The following is a 17,896-nucleotide window of genomic DNA, read 5'->3' as shown; positions in this document are numbered from 1 at the left end:
GCTGTGATTCAGTCGCTCTCCAACTAGAGTGTCTCAAAAATCTGCCTCATGAGAACAGACTTCCGTTAGAACACTGCGTAATTAAACAGCTGTCTGTGTACTTAGTGCCTACGTAGGTAGCTCACTAGGTTTTGGGACCACCTTCCGTCACTGGTGCTCTGGGCTCAGCACAGCATAAACTGCACCACGTAACTTTTGGTGGAGGGTAGGAACATACCTACCCTATTTGAATTTAATTGAGGAGAACTTTGGGTAAAAATAATTGTCAGATTGTTGGAAATATACAGTATATTTTGGGGCATATTCTGGATCTACATTTCAATGATGCAAAGCCTTGCCTTGCAATGTATTTAGAAAACATTTCAGTGAACCCTAGATGTGCTTAAGGACTGATTTACATTATTTTGACCCAACAATTTCAAATATTTATTGGATCACTTGAACACTTTCATTCATGTAAACAGTTATAGGACCCTATGAGGAATGTCTGTTACGCTCTGAGAATGTTCAAAGGGGCAATTTGAACTTTATAGTTCAATAGATGCACTTATTCCTGAGCCTGGACTATGTCTCTCTCTCTCTCTCTCTCTCTCTCTCTCTTTCTCTCTCTCTCTCTCTCTCTCTCTCGTTCTCGCTCTCTGTGGCACTTTCACCAAAAAGGTGAAGAGACCCACCTCCTCCATCTGCACCACAGAGCTGAAGAGAACAAATCAAACTGTGTTCTTCACAGAAGAAAGAACAGCGGATTGCTCTGAGGTTCTTCTGAGCTTGTAAGGCCAGGGGCATTGTTCTTGAAATACTGTTCCTCTGGAGAGCTACTAATTTACAGGGTGCCCTGCAGGCACAGGCCTCCATTGCCACCAAGAGCTATAGCTGCAATAGCGGATCCCTGTGGAGGACCTTGCATCCATTACCGGAGCTGAGACAGCATCCTAAGGCTGAAGGTCAGCAGAGGCCTCTCCCCCAAGGTTTGGCTATTGTTTAAAGCAATGGCTCAGCCAAAAAAATCTAATTTATACTATTTTTCTCTTACTGTAAATGCATTCCATCAGCCAAGACATGTTTAGTGCCCTAAGTTTAAGCCCTGTAGCATTGAAGTAACACAAGCTTGTAGCCACCAGTGTAGTATAGTGAAAATATTTTAAGGAAAAACTTGATTATTTCATGATGAAGAGATGAATACTAATACTCCAAATACTCCATATTTCATTTTATAATGTTTAAAATGTTTAATTATATATTTAGATATACAAGCTTTTTGTCTGACGACCACAACATATGGTGCATCAGGTGCATTTATTGTAAATAGATGTTTGTTCATTTATTTATTTATTTATTTATATGACATGCTGTTTAAACATGTGAGATAGGCCTTAGGACTCAAGACAACTCTCATACCAGAGAAAAAAAAAATCACAAGACAAAATCATTAAATTGATATTACAACAGAACAATAAATAGGTTGAGTAATTATAGAATAAAGAGCATATTGTCGCTGTCTGATTAAAAACCTGTATCTCCAAAAACCTAATTTTTCAGGAACAGGAAAAGACTATTGCTCTAACAGTAAAAATAAACCACAGATAATGCGATTTTGACCCATTACAGCTCAAAAATGTAAAAACATCTTTATTGAGACACATGTCCAAAAGTTTCATGTGTAAAATGGACCGATTTCTTTTAGTGGATTCAATGAGCCACGTCCAACTCCCTGTAACCACAGCCTGCAGCATGTTCTCCTAAAACACTGCTGCTATGAGTCCAGGTTTTAGCAAAAGCAGAGTCTATCATTACTACTTGATCAAAATCAGCGTATTTAATCCTTACTGTGAGTAAACGTGCCATCAGTGGTTAACTTTAACACATACAGTACCGGGAGAACAGAGGAGGGAGGAGATGGACAGGTCTAGCAGCCAATGGTGATACTTGTTAAATAAACTGTGATATGTCAGCTTTACATTGGTCATTTTAATATTATGAACAGACAGAGATTAATACCCATATTTAACACGTATAAAAGTGAAAACCACTGAAAATGGAGATACGTGTTTTTAATCGGACAGCGACGATATGTGTATGCCAATGGTAGTAACATAAAGTTTTAGTGAACTGACTACATTTGAGGTAAAGTGAAAATTGCACTCACTTCATTTGTAGCTGAACTGTCACATTAAGGACTCTGGGGCCACATAAGCATGCAGGACCTGCTGCCTCCTCCCGGGCACTCGTCTTTTGTTGCACTAAGATTTATGATCCTCACTCCACCCTGCAGCACACACACACACACACACACACACACACACACACACACACACACACACACATATATATATATATATATATATATATATATATATATATATATATATATATATATATATATATGTGTGTGTGTGTGTGTGTGTGTGTGTGTGTGTGTGTGTGTTAAAGAGAGAGAAGAAAAGAAAGAGAAAAATGCACAAAAGAGTGTGCCTGCTGTCTTTTCACCTCATTTATAATAAACTGACCATTTCTAATGAGCCTAGTGTCCAGTGACTGAGTGAGAAACTCTGCAGGTTCCTGCATTTCGAACGAGAGAGAGAGAGAGAGAGACTCTGAGCTTACAGACTTGTAGCCATCAGGATGTGGTATAACTTTTATGCAGAACATTTTGTCCTTATTTGCAGTCATGTGTAATGTTTTAATTTAATTTAATTTAATTTTATTTTATTTTTGTCTACCTAATTCAGAAAACTTGCTGCTGTAGTTTTGTGTTGCTCCTTATGTCAAGACCTAGCGCACTACAATCATAACATCCATCCCCCTCTAATAATCTCCAATCGCAGCACCAGACCCATGAGAAAATGTGAGGTTAAACTGTGTAAAGCCGACATGAGCGGACGCATGAGTAAACAGAATCGCATCAAGCGAAGACAGGAGAGAACAGCACAAAACTGTTGAAAATAAGTGAACAAAAGAACCAAATAAAGCTGGTGAAAGTAAGAACAGAGAAGGAAGAAAACTAAGCAAAAACAGATGTGGGGGAGCTGTGGGTTTCATTATTGTTTAGACAAGGTGAGAACGGTGCTGTGTTGTTCACTGTGGTATTTTAACCAAAATATGTCACATACATGTTATTAACAACCTATGATTTCAGGAGGGTGAATTACATTCTGTGACTGTAGGGAGAGCCCAGGAGCAAAAATACGAAATCTTCCATCACTGCTTCTTGGTGTAAATTATCTTTAATATTAATCTGCTCACATGAAAATATTTGGCTTAAACTACAACTGAAACTTAAGACACATTCAATTGCAAACCAAAAACACACAAGGACACAAGGTGGGAACACACCCTGAAGGAGGCACCCGTTTCAATAAACACAGACTTTATTAAATGTTTACTAGATTTATTAAAGCATGTAGGCCAGAGTGTGTGCCACAAAACCCGGGGTACTCCAAACAGAATGTTTGTTCACCCCAGCTATTTAATAGTTTTTATTTATATTGTATTTATACTTCTCACTTTGGTTCTATTGTTTGTGAATGGTTTGTCTCATTTTAAAACATGGGACTATTGGTGATGTCTGCTTGCTAGGTGTGACCTTCTGTCCTATAGTCCTGCTGTATTCTCTGTGAGGAGCAGGGTGTGATATTAAACCCTATAGTGAACATATTCAACACTGTTGTGTCTGCTCTTGATCCTTGACATGAACAGAGCTTAAAAACTACTACTCAAACAGTAGTTTAATGCTATAATATGTCATCACATGGACACCTTTCCTGCTTGAAGAGAAACTTGGTGTGTAGCTGGCTACTCAATGGTGAGGCTCAGATCCGTATGGAGAAGCATATGGCCGCTCTGGAAGCCACAGTTTTATCATGAGAGGGAAACACGGTGTTTGTCTGCAGAGTCTCAGTGGCTAAAGGTCATCTGTTGGGAGTTGTTCTTTGCTGCTGAGTCCAGATCAGTAGTGGATCTCACTGCTTGGGGCTAGGACTTTGTTAGGGGATCTCCGTCTGGGCCAGAGATAACACGTTTACTGATTCGTTTTGTATTCTCTTATATTTTAGTGTCTTTAATTTGCTGGATTTTTATTTTCTCCATTTATATTTTAGATTACAGTTCTATTTCGCTGAGTATCAATTGATCAGTACCCCCCCCCCTCAATTAATATATATGTGGTCGAATGCAATCATATCTACTTCACAGGAGTGCTTCAATATCTAAAGCAAATACTTCCTGCAGCAAAGGATAACAAACTTTTTATTTATATCCTCGACAGTTATTAATACATTGGCTGAGCAGGTGTCAACACACCTTTGACTGAGCGTCTTTGAGCTATGAGGAAGTGAGAGTCTTCAGCTCTGTATATGTTTTGTTCCAGAGGTGTTTTCATTCTGCTGTGAACAGGCTCTTGAATATTTCCCTCCCTCTCATTGGCCTTTTATCTTTTATTTAGTGAGGATTAGCCTCTTAGAAGCTCGCTAATTAAACGAGGCCTGGAAAGGGCCATTTTGTTGTGATGAGAGATGCTGCAGCAGCACATGGCCCTTACGTAAGACCAGCCCACAGTGGGGCTGGATGCTGGGCAGCTGCCCTCCACTGGGCCATCTGAGGAAAAGCCCACTGCAGGCCCCCCTCATCTCAACTGAATATGACACCCCTCATCAGAGAGGCTGCAGGAAAAAGACAGACATAGAGAGATGTGAAGCAGCAGAGTACACAGTGTTTATGATGTTCTCTCTCTCGCTCTCTCCCTCTCTCTTTCTCTGAGGGTCTTTTTCTTTCTCAAGTCATGTCAGAGGAATAGACTCAGGCTGACATCTCAAACACTTAGTTTGCATAGGAATATGCCCCAGTCTTTCCCACTCCACAAGTGATTCTTATATTATTCAAGTCTGTCTCCCTCTCACTTGCTTGCTCGCTGTCCTATATCACCCCAAGATGTTTCCATGTGTTCTTCCCCCAAGACCTAACACAATGTGTTTACATTTGCAGAACATATGTTAATAGCACTTTTTTGTGTCTCTTCAAACATAATGCTTTCAGATGTAACAGCAGAGTGGGGTAATTCAGAACAAAACCATAGGGTGTGTTCCTTTCCCATTTGAGCTATAGTAAGCCTTTAGCATAGACACATGCGTATGCTGCCTGCCACTCTCTGGCTCGACATTCATTCAGTGTGTGTTGAAATAGAACATATTGGTGTGGAACCTTTGGCACATTACCTGACCAACCTTCCCAAAAGCCTGCTGGGCAGAGGAAGGCTGTTTAAATCAAACTAGGGTTGAAAGAATAAGCCCGTCTGCCTTTATTCTTTTCTTACCCAGTCAAAGACTCTGGCAAGGGCAGAGAGACATCAGCTGCCATCTCCACCAAGAAGTGGGGAAAGGAAAACAGACAGAGGCAGAAAAGATTCAAGCAAAACCTGCGTTGATAGTGATCCTGTCACAATTAATTGATTAATTGAAACACCAAGCACAGTTCAGGAGACTTGCTGTCACTTTTCCTTGGAAATATGCAGGGTTGCTCTTTCTGCTTCCCATCATTCAAGTAATTCGGATTATACATTTAGGGTCATCGGTACATAAAACTTACTCTACAAACTCAGTCCTGTTTACACATTCTTGTGCAATCTTCTTTTAATGAAGATCTTTAGCTCATGTCCTTTCAGACATCTACTGTCTTCTTAAAGTGAAAAAATGGACAAAAACACGTGTGCAGTATTTCACATCTGAAGCAAGAGCGGAGTTAGATTTTTTTTTTTTTTTTTTTTTTTGCTTTTGTCAGTGTTGAAATCTTATTTTCTTATCGTTATTGTAGACTACCAGGATTTGCATTTTCTGTAGACTAATAACTAGTCTAGGCCTGTCACAATAGCAATATTTAATGGTCAATATATTGCCCCAGTATTAATTGAAATAAATGATATTATTGTCATTTTAAGACCATTTTATATCACTGATATAATCTAATTTAATTATAGTGCAATTACACCCCTTTAAAGGTAGGGAACCTTTAGCAAATATGTATTTATAAAGAATATTCAGACATTGGAATTGGAATCTAAAGCAAGTTTAAATAGAATAAATAACTAAAAACGGATAATAATTGATCCAAATAGAGAGACCAGAGAAAGCCTGAGAAAACAACAGAGTTGTTTTGTGACAGCAAAAATTATTGCATTAATATCCACGAGTTGTGTGAAAGGGTGGGGGGGGTGGCACAGTGGTGCAGTGGCGCAGCAGGTAGTGTCGCAGTCACACAGCTCCGGGGACCCAGAGGTTGTGGGCTCTAGTCCCGCTCCGGGTTATAGTCTGTGAAGAGTTTGGTGGGTTCTCCCCGTGTTCGCGTGGGTTTCCTCCCACGGTCCAAAATCACACATTTGTAGGCGGATTGGCGACTTAAAAGTGTCCATAGGTGTCCGTAGGTGTGTGTGTGTGTCGCCCTGTGAAGGATTGGCGCCCCCTCCAGGTTGTGTTCCAGCCTTGCGCCCAGTGATTCCGGGTAGGCTCCAAACCCACCGCGATCCTGAACTGGATAAACAGTTACAGACAATGAATGAATGTGTGATAAGTTAACATAGTAATTTGTGTGACAGGCCTAACCTATTTAATCACTATTATAATAGACAGTGACAGTCTTAATCTATAGGTAAAGAGTGCCAGTGTGACAGAGAGAGAAACAAACACATTGAATTGAGGGTTATAGCCAAGTGTGATGGAGAGAGTGAGTTGAAAGAGAGAGAAGAGAAGGAGATTGGAGGGTTGACTGGCGCTACAGAGCTGGTGATGTGGCTGTATTCGTCTGTGCCTGTGCTCTGTGGTCCATGCTCAGTGTCACACAGTGCTAGATGGAGACTGAGGCCTGGCTTGCTGTCAGCAGGGCTTTTTTTTTGGGCCTGACGTTTACCCCAGTATAAAATCACAGTCTAAGCAGAGTCATTACAGTGCTGGAAGGGCAGGGTTTCTATGTGCTCAGAGAGTGAAGACACTCTGCAATATTTTTGATGTGTGAGTGTGTTTAGGGACAGTGCTCAATACTGTAATGGCTCCCATCAGTAGCTGTGGTTTCACTGGGTTCCTATTCTGGCATAGAATCAAATACAATTACATGTACATATAAACACACACTCACACTCCAAATGTGCCTTTATACGCTGAGATCTGAAGTAGTGAAGATTTCCCATGGTCCTTGAGCTAATATTTGTGTGTGTGTGTGTGTGTGTGTGTGTGTGTGTGTGTGTGTGTGTGTGTGTGTGTCCCTCTGCAGGGAATGACCTATTCCTTGTGGCCGTGCATGAGCTGGGCCATGCGTTAGGCCTGGAGCACTCTAACGACCCCACAGCTATAATGGCTCCCTTCTACCAGTACATGGACACAGAGAACTTCAAACTGCCTCATGATGATCTGCAGGGAATCCAGAAGATTTACGGTAAGAGACAAAGCAGCAGCAGCCAAACTTGAACTGCCCATTTGACAACGTGGCCTTTCTGCTAACCTCATTAACATGGTCAGTACTAGTGCGCATCACACGCAGCTGAGAAGGGACTTCTAGGACTGCTAAGATAAGATACTATGTTAATTCTAATAAATTAAATAAATGAACTGCTACTCAACCTTATAATATTTTACAGTAAAAACCTGTAGTGACATCTATAGTTATTGTACTTCTGTTAAACAATCCACTTACTTTACTCACTATAGGTTTTGAATGTAATTAGATATTTATAGAAACCATTACATAGTTGCATAATAAATACAATATTACACTCTATATTCACAAGATTGAGGTTTTCACTTTGTCTCTGTTGGTTTTTGTATCAGTGACTAACACCAGGCCACGTGATGGGGTGGTTTTTCTTTTCCAAAACCAAGACTCTAACTTGTTATTATACCTCGTCTTCTTCTAACAAATATTTAGAAAATGTAAGTCTTGATTTTAAAGCTGGAACCTTTAATAGATATTTTTTCATACATAAACTATGGGCAGTATTTGTTGTTCTGACCATTTCATATGACAAAGAAAGTCATGACCAGCACAATCCCAAATAAGATATTATCAAGGTTAAGAACCACTTCTTCCCCTTCTTTCCTGCCCTCATCCTTTGCTTTTCTTTTTCCTCTTCACCCCACCCATCCTCTCTGACTAAGTGGTCACGTCAGGTCTTCTTGGGCAGATGTTCACATCCTCAGAGCTGCCCCTCACTCCCGTCTCTCTCGGTTCCTCCTCTCCCACTTCCTTCCTTGCGTTTCTTCTGTGGAAAATCCACCGCTCACCGAGACAGGATGAGGTCTGACAAAGGAGAGCAGGGTGTGAGAGAATGCCTCCAAACCCCATGTGCAGAAAAGACACACTCACTCTCACATTTCCGATTGTGACTGACAAATAACTGGGTTATTTATTTTCTAACACAGAAACCCGCTACTGTCGTCAACAATATAGATAATATAGCAATATTGGTTGAATACTGTATTGTAGGGCAGACTTCATATAGCTCTATAGGACAGTGAAATGCCTTTTATAACATCTGATATAAACCTACATTAATATTTATAAAGCCGTATTATAGCAAGTGTAATTGTCAAGGCTGCTTCAGTTGGTTTTGGTGTCACTTCATCAAACATGAGGACAATTTACACACTGAAATTTTATATATGTGTCATGAAGTCTTATGAATGCAGCCCTATGATGGTAACAAAATGTGTTACATGAATAATTCAATTGGCACCTTAGATAAATTAAAAAGTGCTTACATTTATTAAATAATTTAAATAATAATAAGTTATATTTCTGGAAATCGGGTGTCGTAGGTTATGATTTTTAATAAGCAGAAAACAAGCTCTGACAAACCTGTAAGGCATTCTTTTAGCACAGAACCTGCACTCAGAAACCATAGATTTGTCAACATTATAAAAACTTTATTATATTATCAATGAAAATTTTATAATATTGTCAAAAACCACGAGGCTGCTGGATTTCAAAATATAATAATGTTGAAAATTTCTACTGTCTTAAGCAACATTAAACAGTTTCAGTCTTCAGAACTGTCTGGTTTTTGCAATGCCATTTGTGTGTTGGTAGCAATAAAGCATGGCATGAATGTGGGATCATACCAAAGTGCTGGGGCCAGTAGCCAATTCTATTGTATGTGCCTCCCACACACCAACCACACCAGTGTTCTGTAATGGTGCTTTTCTCTGTATAAGTCTCCCTCTCTCTTTTTCTGTGCTCCCTCTTTGCCATTACATAATGGCAGGGTGAGTTCTCTCTTCTCTAATCCATGCTCTATTTCAAGAGATTTAATTCAGTCAATGAACGAAATCTCCCTCTTCCCGCTGGCTGATCAGGCCAGAGGACAGTTGCTGGGATAACTAGAGGAGTAACTATCCCTTTAATCGTCTGAGCCTGCCTCCAGGGCACTACTGCAGGGGTCACGCTTTCATTCACTCACCCATCACTCCCCACAAAAAAGCATTTACTCTAACGGACCTAAGGACTGTCGCAAGCTTCCCATTTCCAAATAAAATAAAATAATAATAATAATAATAAATAAATAGGCATTCAGTTTCAACTGGGTGATGCAACACATTGAAGCTTATTGGAGGCAAGCATCATGCGTTCATAGAGTCTCTGTACAGACAGTATCAGTCAAATACTTTGCATGGCTAAAAGCTTGTAGAAACCTCGTCAAATGTTTTCCAAAAACAATAGAACTTAAAAAAATGACTCTTTGAATTTGCTTAATTTTTTAAGTTAAAAAGTTGTGTGAAAATAAATCGTCTACATCCAGTTTGAGTAACATGTACTCATTCTCAAATTATATATTTGCATCATGTAGATGATTTCATTTCATGCAAACTTTTGACATAAAAATGTAAGTTTATTCAAAGTCTTGTGAGTTCTTGTCAGTGAAGGAATTTACCGCCCCCCCCCCCCCCCCCCCTTGCTGCAATTCTCCATTTCTCTGGGACAGTTTTACTCCAGATATTGGAAAATTGCTGTGAGGATTTGGTCAGCCACATAAACATTACAGAGACCATTTACTGATGTTGGGTTATTGGATAATGTTACTTCCATCTAGAGGACATAGTCCCACTGCTCCACAGGCAAATGCTAAGGTCTTTATACCTCTCTAGTTTACAGTCGGCACTGGGCATGGCGGCTCATGTGCACTTTCATTAACTCCATAACAATTTAAAAATAAATAAATAAAAAGTGCATGGCAAGAGGTAATTACAGGACTGTCTAACACATAGTTTTGCCCTTGGTTTATTCTTAAAGCTGTTTTGATTTTGGCTAAAGCACTGGCATCTAGTATTCAGTTTCCTGTTTAGTTTTGAAGAAAAAGTGAAAAGGGATTTGGAATTGCTCTTTAGTTGGATGTTATGTGAGTTTGTTTCTTTTTTCAGGGCCACCAGACAAGCTCCCACAGCCTACGAAGCCTCTACCAACAGCACCCCCTCCTCGTTCACACCCCCCTTCAGACCCCCGCAAACATGACCGTCAGACACGCCCCCCACGCTTACCCACAGGGGACAAGCCCACACATCCCAACGCCAAGCCCAACATCTGCGATGGAGACTTCAACACATTGGCCATTCTCAGACGAGAGATGTTTGTGTTCAAGGTATTAATACATATATACCTTAGTGATATACCTCAGGGATCTATCTCACTCTCTCTCTCTCTCTCTCTCTCTCTCTCTATATATATATATATATAGAGAGAGAGAGAGAGAGAGAGAGAGAGAGAGAGAGAGATAATATATATATATATATGAATGAAGTATGTTAAGAAAATTACCTCCTAATTTATTTATGTCAGAAAAGCTAGGAGAATGTATTTATTCATTATGTAGTCCACGTAATTGGTGAGTAACCGTTATTCCAGTCGTTGCTCCTTTTACTGTATAGAGTCTCAGTTCCACTCAGGTTTTCCCCATGTGTGGGCCTCTCCATGCCCTACATTACAAACCCCACCAGCTCCAACTAAATGGCACACATTATACACAGTCATTTCCCCTGTAGGAAACAGCACAGATCAGGTAATATTACAGCTCCATGTGTGAGAACAGTGTGTTTTGCATGTTTTCTATGTGCTCTGTTTCCTGATGTTGAGTTGAAGGCCAGAGACCTGTGAAGGGATTGGCTTCTCCTTGACCTAATGAACTATTTTTTCACTTAACATGGCATCAGCATCACCTTGTGTTTAGGCAAGACTAATGAACTGTTCTCTTGCACAAAACATGCATCTCCTTCCACGAATCTCTGAATACAGAGCAGAGTGTGAGGCCTGGAGCCATTCTGAAGCTTCCAGACATGTGAACACCTCAACAGTCAGAGCACAACACCCTAGCAGCCTGTAAAAAAAAAACCTCTTAAAGCCACACAAAGATACCCATTGTTCTCATAAAATCATTTGTGTGTATTTTTCTGGGTTATAGTCTGAACTCAGCTTTTGAGTTGATGCTGGAGAGGAAAGAAAATACCTTTTGTAAGGAGCTGAATGCACGCATTGCTCATAGAATTCAATTGAAGAGTTTTTAAATTTGTGACATCGGTCGTTCTCCTGGGTCCAGAAGCAGAGACTTCCAGTTAAAGATTCTATCACTGGCAGTGCCTTGACCCCCTCTCTTTAGCAATGTATGCAAAAATACTAGAAAAATAAAACTCAAGGCAGTGAATTTGGATTGTATTTCTATGCAGACAAGTGTGCTGTCTTCCCCCCACTGGCAGTTCTGGGCTGCTGCAGATCATGAGATTTCAAGTCCGCCTGAGAAAGAAAGCCAGGAGCTGTTTGTGCTTGTGGAAGCCTGTGGGGCTCAGAGATGGATGGGCTTTCCCTGCCCCAGTTCCACAGCCTGACAGGCCCTGCTGATCCCACTCCAGCTAAGTCTTCGGTTCAGAAACACCATGACGCACAGTCCGTCATGAGATCTGGACTGGAGGTCATTTTTCACGGCTGCTTGTACATTTCATGGTGTCTCCTTACTGCTTTGGCCTTTTCCTCCATATTTTGGTTGTTTTTTCAGCTGCTAGGAAGGGCTATAAAGTTTGATCTCAGTCCTTGTCTTAACACTTAGGCCTGTGGCTAAGGCTAATCCAGTTAAGGGATCAAACTATGGGCAATTATAATATTTAGACTTGCAATCCATACCCAGCTCCCTTCACCTGAAAGTAGGCCAGACAGCTGTGGCAGTACCATGAAAGATGGTCGAGGATTGTTTGAAAATGTATGTAATTATAACTTTCCTTATTTCTAAAGCATATTAAAAAGCATTATGTTTAAGTTTCTTTTCGGTATTATCTAACAAATTATAAGATAACTACTTATTGTTGATATACTAGGCCATTTGTTTGCTGAACAATGCAAGAAACATATTAATATACATATGTAATGGCTTTTTGAAAGTAGCTGTAATTGAGAATTCCACCATAACATAGGCTGCACACAGGCTGTACACTTAATAGTTTGTTTACAATAGTAATGCCACCACTGGTGGTTTATTTGACATGTTCTTAAATAAAATATATGAGGTTTATGATGCAATCTCAAGAATATAGAGTTCCCTCTATTTAATACTCACTGTGATGAAAAGCGTAGGATACTTAATGCATGTGCAGAAGAGAATAATGTGCGGAAACAGGCCTAAAAACCCTTTAAGCAAATGGACCCAAACTCCAGCTCCAGGACCCCAAACAGTCTGGCTTCAAACTGAATCTCAACTGAATCTGCTCTTGTAGCAGTAACTGAGAATTTCCAGGCAACAAGATCAGCCAAACTGTCATAATTTCTGATTCCTCTCAACCTATCCATGGCCTTTGACACAGTCAACCGCAAGATCCTCCTCTCAGTCCTCAACAACCTCAAAATCGCTGGTTTGGTATGGAAATGGTTTGAGTCTTATCTGGAGGATCGTTCTTATCAGGTATCATGGAATGAATCTACTTCCACTCCAGAATCTCCACTGGTGTGGTCCCTCAAGGCTCTGTGCTGGGTCCTCTTCTCTTTTTACTTTATACCCATTCTGATTACTGATTATAATTACCTCTCGTGGTTTCTCTTACCACTGTTTTGCTAATGACACTCAACTAATGCTTTTCGTCCCACCATCTGACACTCAGGTTTCCAGTTGCATCTCATCATATCAGACTGACATTGCTTCTTGGATGACAGCTCACCACCTGAAGCTCAATCCTAGCAAGACTGAGTTACTGGTCATCTACTGGAATGGCAGGTTCTCACCTTGATCTTGTAATCTCATTCGAGAACTCCTCAATTCTTCTTCTTTCTGGAGATGCAAAGTCTTGGTGTGATTCTGGATGGTCAGCTATTGTTCACAACCCATATCCCAAACCTGAACGGTTATGCAGATTTCTGCTGTACAACGTCCGACCATTTCTTTCTAAGGAGGCTGCCTAGGAGCTAGTCCACTCTCTAGTCATTTCTAAGCTTGACTACTGTCACTCACTCTTGGTAGGTCTTCCTCTGCATGCCATCAGGCCCCTTCGGCTGATCTAGAATGCAGCTGCACGGTTTGTCTTCAATCTTCCGAGGTTCACCCACCTCCACTGCTGCGCTCTCTTCACTGGCTTCCTGTAGCTGCCCACATCCAATTTAAAACTCAAATGCTTGCCTACAAAGCCAAGAACGGACCAGCCCCTCCCTACCTTATGGCAATGTTCAAGAGTCGGGCTGCACCTGGAGCACTTTGAGCTTCAGGTACAGCTCAACTTGACCTACTATCCCTCAAAATACATGGAGGACTAGTGTCAAGACTTTTCTTAGTCCTGGCGCCCAGATGGTGGAACGAGCCTCCACTGCCTGTCCAAACAGTGAACTCTCTTGCGGTCTTCAAACACAGACTGAAGACCCATTTTTTGTGACCCACTTAAGTGAGCACTAATCTAAGCACACACCATAACTGACTGTATTGTATTTATACTGCAGTTAACTCCTTTCTAGGTATAAGCACTAACAATATGCTGTGTATTGCACTTACTACATTTTTGTTCTTTCTAGGTATCAGCACTGGCCCTTGTTCTGGCAGCGTCTGAGCTCAGAGGCAGTTTAGACTCAAACCTATTGTACTAGCTAGGATACACATTCTGTCAGAACACTTTGCACTTTTGTGAGTCTCTTTAGACAAGTGTGTATGCTAAAGGACATAAATGTAAATAAAATGTATGTAGTGACAATCAGGTATCTGAAAAACAGGCACCAGGCAACCCTACCTGGAAGCACTTCATGTAAACCCATCAACTAAGCTTTTCATTTTAAGCCTTATATTTTAGTCTAATTGTATGCAGTGAAGTATCTCGCATGGTCATTTATATGTGTTAGCTAACAGCCCCTCTGTTTGATTTGAGTCTCCGTTGACTGGGAGTTGTGTTGTGCATATTAAGGTCCAGCGGTGCTGGTAATTGACTTAGCTCATTAAGCTGAAATTCAGCTGCATGGACCTAGTGAGCTGAAGTGTGGAGGATTACATTACAGAGAGCTGCAGGACGGAACAGACCCTGCCTCTCACAACCTCATTTCACCTAAGAATCAATCTCATGCCCCCCCCTCCCCCACTGCAGAATTAATACTCACACACAGCAACAAAAAGAAGAAATCTAGCTAAAGAGAAAGTTAGTCCAAAATTACCAAGAGAAAGAGGGACAGAGAGAAAGAGGAGACTTCAATCAGTGTTATACAAACCCAGTTTGCGTTTCGCACTGTAAGCTGAAAAAAGTATCATCTCTTCTCCTTCTAAAGACGAAGAATTAATTGGTTCGCTGTGGAGCAAAGTTCTGGAACGTTAATTAAAGATGTGTGCTCTTCCTCTTGAGGCTTTCTTCAGAGACGCCAACTGTGTGATGGATGAGTGATGGAGAATTGTTGAAAGTCTTGTAGCTCTCTGTCATCTCTCTCTGTTCCCCTGCCCCAGAGGGTGAGGCAGTTGTAGCTGTGGCCTTTTTGAACATCCAAGTCTACAAACATCACAAGCTAACAGATCTGCTCTACACCCCACCCCACCCAATGACATATATCACTGCTGAAACCTGGGTGCTCAAATACAGTGCTGAGACATGGGAAAATGAATGGAGCTCTTCAATTAAATGTGTTCTTAATAGCGTAAAGAAAATGTGCTTCCTAATGGACATTACAGGAGTAAATATAAAATGTGTCTTCATTCTTAACTGTCGAAGCCGTGGTGGTGCAGCAAGTAGTGTCGCTGTCACACAGCTCCTGGGATCTGGGTTTGTGGGTTTGAGCCTCACTCCAGGTGACTGTCTGTGAGGAGCTTGGTGTGTTCTCCCTGTGTCCACATGGGTTTCCGTCCATGGTGATTCTAGGTAGGCTCTGGACCCACTGTGACCCTGAAGTGGATAAGCAGTTACAGACAATAAATGAATGAATGAATGTCTAAGACATAGCCCTTTCATCAGGAGACTGTAGGTTCGAGCTGGCCTCAGTCTTCCTCGATGGGTTGAATGGCCCTGGCTTTTCCTATAATACTCAGTATGATGCTAGCTATCTCATTGTTGCCATCAGTCAACTGACATAACAGAACTGGGCAATCAGAATTATCCTCCAAGCATGTTGGGCTGTGTAAGAATGCTATGCTATTAGCTGTTCAGAAAGATGCAGAGACTGGATTCACAAGCCTCAGAGGACGCATATGCTAGTCTCCTGATCTGGGAGTAGTGTGTGAGAGGCAGTGATTAAAATTGGGGAGAAACCTGGGTAAAAAAAATAGTATGATAGCGTAAATCTGTGAAAATAAATTATATAAACTAAATATTGATATTTTTATAAAATATATATATATAAAATACCTAAAAAATGATGTTAAATGAACAGGTGTTCACAGACCTCTGGCAATGTCTATTTATGAGTTCTTTCTTTGTCTGCTGCAGGTGACACCGTGGTCACGCTTCAGCAATAGCAGCGTGTGGGTGAGTTCAGGTCAGTCTGGCGTGCAGTGGGTTTCATGTGGGGGCCAGCGGCCACACGGTGGATTAAAATCTGCAGCAGCTCTGGGAGTGCTCAGAAGGAGCAGAGCCGCAGATTTATGATCCTCGCCATCTCAAGCCAAGAGGTAGAGATCCTACAGGCTTCAGAGAGAAGCAGCATTCATCTGGCTTACATGATTACCATGTGCAGAGTTGCTGCTTGGTGTACACACACCCACACACAAGTCCCCTGCTCTGGGGCACGGAGGAAGCCTCCTCTCACTGCCTGATTCACATAGCCATAGAAAGCTGTTTCCTTCCTGAAAGTGGTAGACAGCTTTTGTGTGGAGCTTGGAGGGCTATTTTCCTCCAGCTGGCCTGCAGAGGAAAATCAGTAGGAGCTGATTTACATGCTGCTCTCAAACCATCCATACATTTCAACAATTTTTGTTCATTTACCATAAATTTGCATCGGCATATCATCAAACTTTCTGAATGCATTTCTGAAGCCAAAGTTGAGGGTAATAAGCAGCTTGTCATGCCAGTAATAACCATCAATAGATTGTTATAAATGAAACAGAAAATATATATAAATCATAACATTATAAATTAATAAACTCTCTAAATATGTTTTAAAACATATATCAGGTTCTCAGGCTGTTCAGTGCTGATATAACTCTTTTTTAGCACAGTATGTAATATATTGAACATGTTATCAGAAATTATTTTTGGCCAAACAACTTAAACATAAACATCCTTATGGCTGATATGTTCTCCTCTGAATCAGTTTACACTTTCATTTCCCACACTTCCATTCTCTCACAAGGAAGGACCTTGTAGACATTGGTGCCTCATTTAAGTGAACAATACAATACAATAGTTTTATGATAATGCAGGTAGAAAAAAACACTAAAAGAAAAATAAGGCTAAAACAATGGGTAAAATCTATTGTGAGTGTCAAGAGGACTGTGAGAAACTGAATATTAAATTCATATCTGACCTATATGCATTAGCATTGTGGCTCCAGGGCAAGAATAAAGATGTATATGTCAGGTAAGATCCACCTAAAATCATCTTAAATGTGTCCACTTTTTTCTTTAGGAAGTCTGGCATTCTTCTTCACTCTTGCTTGAGAAGTCAGCAGTTTTCTCTGTACTGGTCTTGAAACTACTGGTGTGTGCTGGCAGTTTGGTGTTTAATGCACCTGTGTTCTGAGCGGCTGATGGAGCTCGGCAGCACATGGTCCGCCTGCTCTTTAGAAAAGAGAAATAGAGGACTGGAAAGTGAGGTTTATCTCCCTACAGGGATCTCCTGCACCTCGCTGCCTCCAAACGTCGGCCAGCTTCTTTCATCTCTCCTCTTCATCCTTGCATCTCTCTGGTCGCTCGCTTTTGCTTGGCTGTAGCTGACTGCAGGCCCATATTAGCCCTAGCTGAATGGGACTCACACATCTCCCTCAGCCGAAGCTCCATACCACTCTGTGCTTCCCCCTGCATCGGCTGTGGAAGATTAATCTGCAGTCAGGAGGCAGCAATCTGCCACACACTTCTCACTGAAGGTCAGAGGTGCTCGTGTTTTATGAGCGACATGCCAGTCTGAATAGGAACAAATGAAGCTGGAGCACACCTACAGACCAGCCTCAGGCTCTGTCTGTTTCACTCTGTACTAACAGAATAGTGTTCAATCACAAGTTTGTGGACACCTATCTGTCTTTTGAAGTCATAAGAAAGTGGGTGTAGTGCTCACTTTTTAACTCGTGGTCAAGATAAAACAGCTGTGTATTCATACTTTCTTACCGCACTCATGATCTCTTACCCAAACCTCTGTTTCAATCACAACTGAAATCTCATCTCCCCCAAGGTGCTAATATCACAAGAAGTTAAAGGCATGGGGTGTGAGATTCTTCCTGTTGTTGTTCAGTGTCAGCATTGGCTTAAAAAATGATAAGAAATAAACATCTTACATGATAC

General features: G+C 41.1%; 1 protein-coding gene across 3 annotated transcripts in view; it reads left to right on the top strand.

Moving 5' to 3' along the window:
* The window catches only part of LOC136708479 (matrix metalloproteinase-16-like), a 72,438-nt gene that overhangs the window by 40,092 nt on the left and 14,450 nt on the right, over positions 1-17,896 (top strand). For all 3 annotated transcript variants that reach the window (XM_066683065.1, XM_066683064.1, XM_066683066.1), the window contains 2 exons: positions 7,255-7,416; positions 10,395-10,612. In XM_066683065.1, the coding sequence (XP_066539162.1) occupies positions 7,255-7,416; positions 10,395-10,612 (380 nt within the window). The remainder of the gene's footprint in view (positions 1-7,254; positions 7,417-10,394; positions 10,613-17,896) is intronic.

This window comes from Hoplias malabaricus, chromosome 10, assembly GCF_029633855.1.
Source record: "Hoplias malabaricus isolate fHopMal1 chromosome 10, fHopMal1.hap1, whole genome shotgun sequence".
NCBI classification, from domain to species: Eukaryota; Metazoa; Chordata; class Actinopteri; order Characiformes; family Erythrinidae; genus Hoplias; species Hoplias malabaricus.
This window is presented reverse-complemented; position numbering and strand designations above follow the sequence as displayed.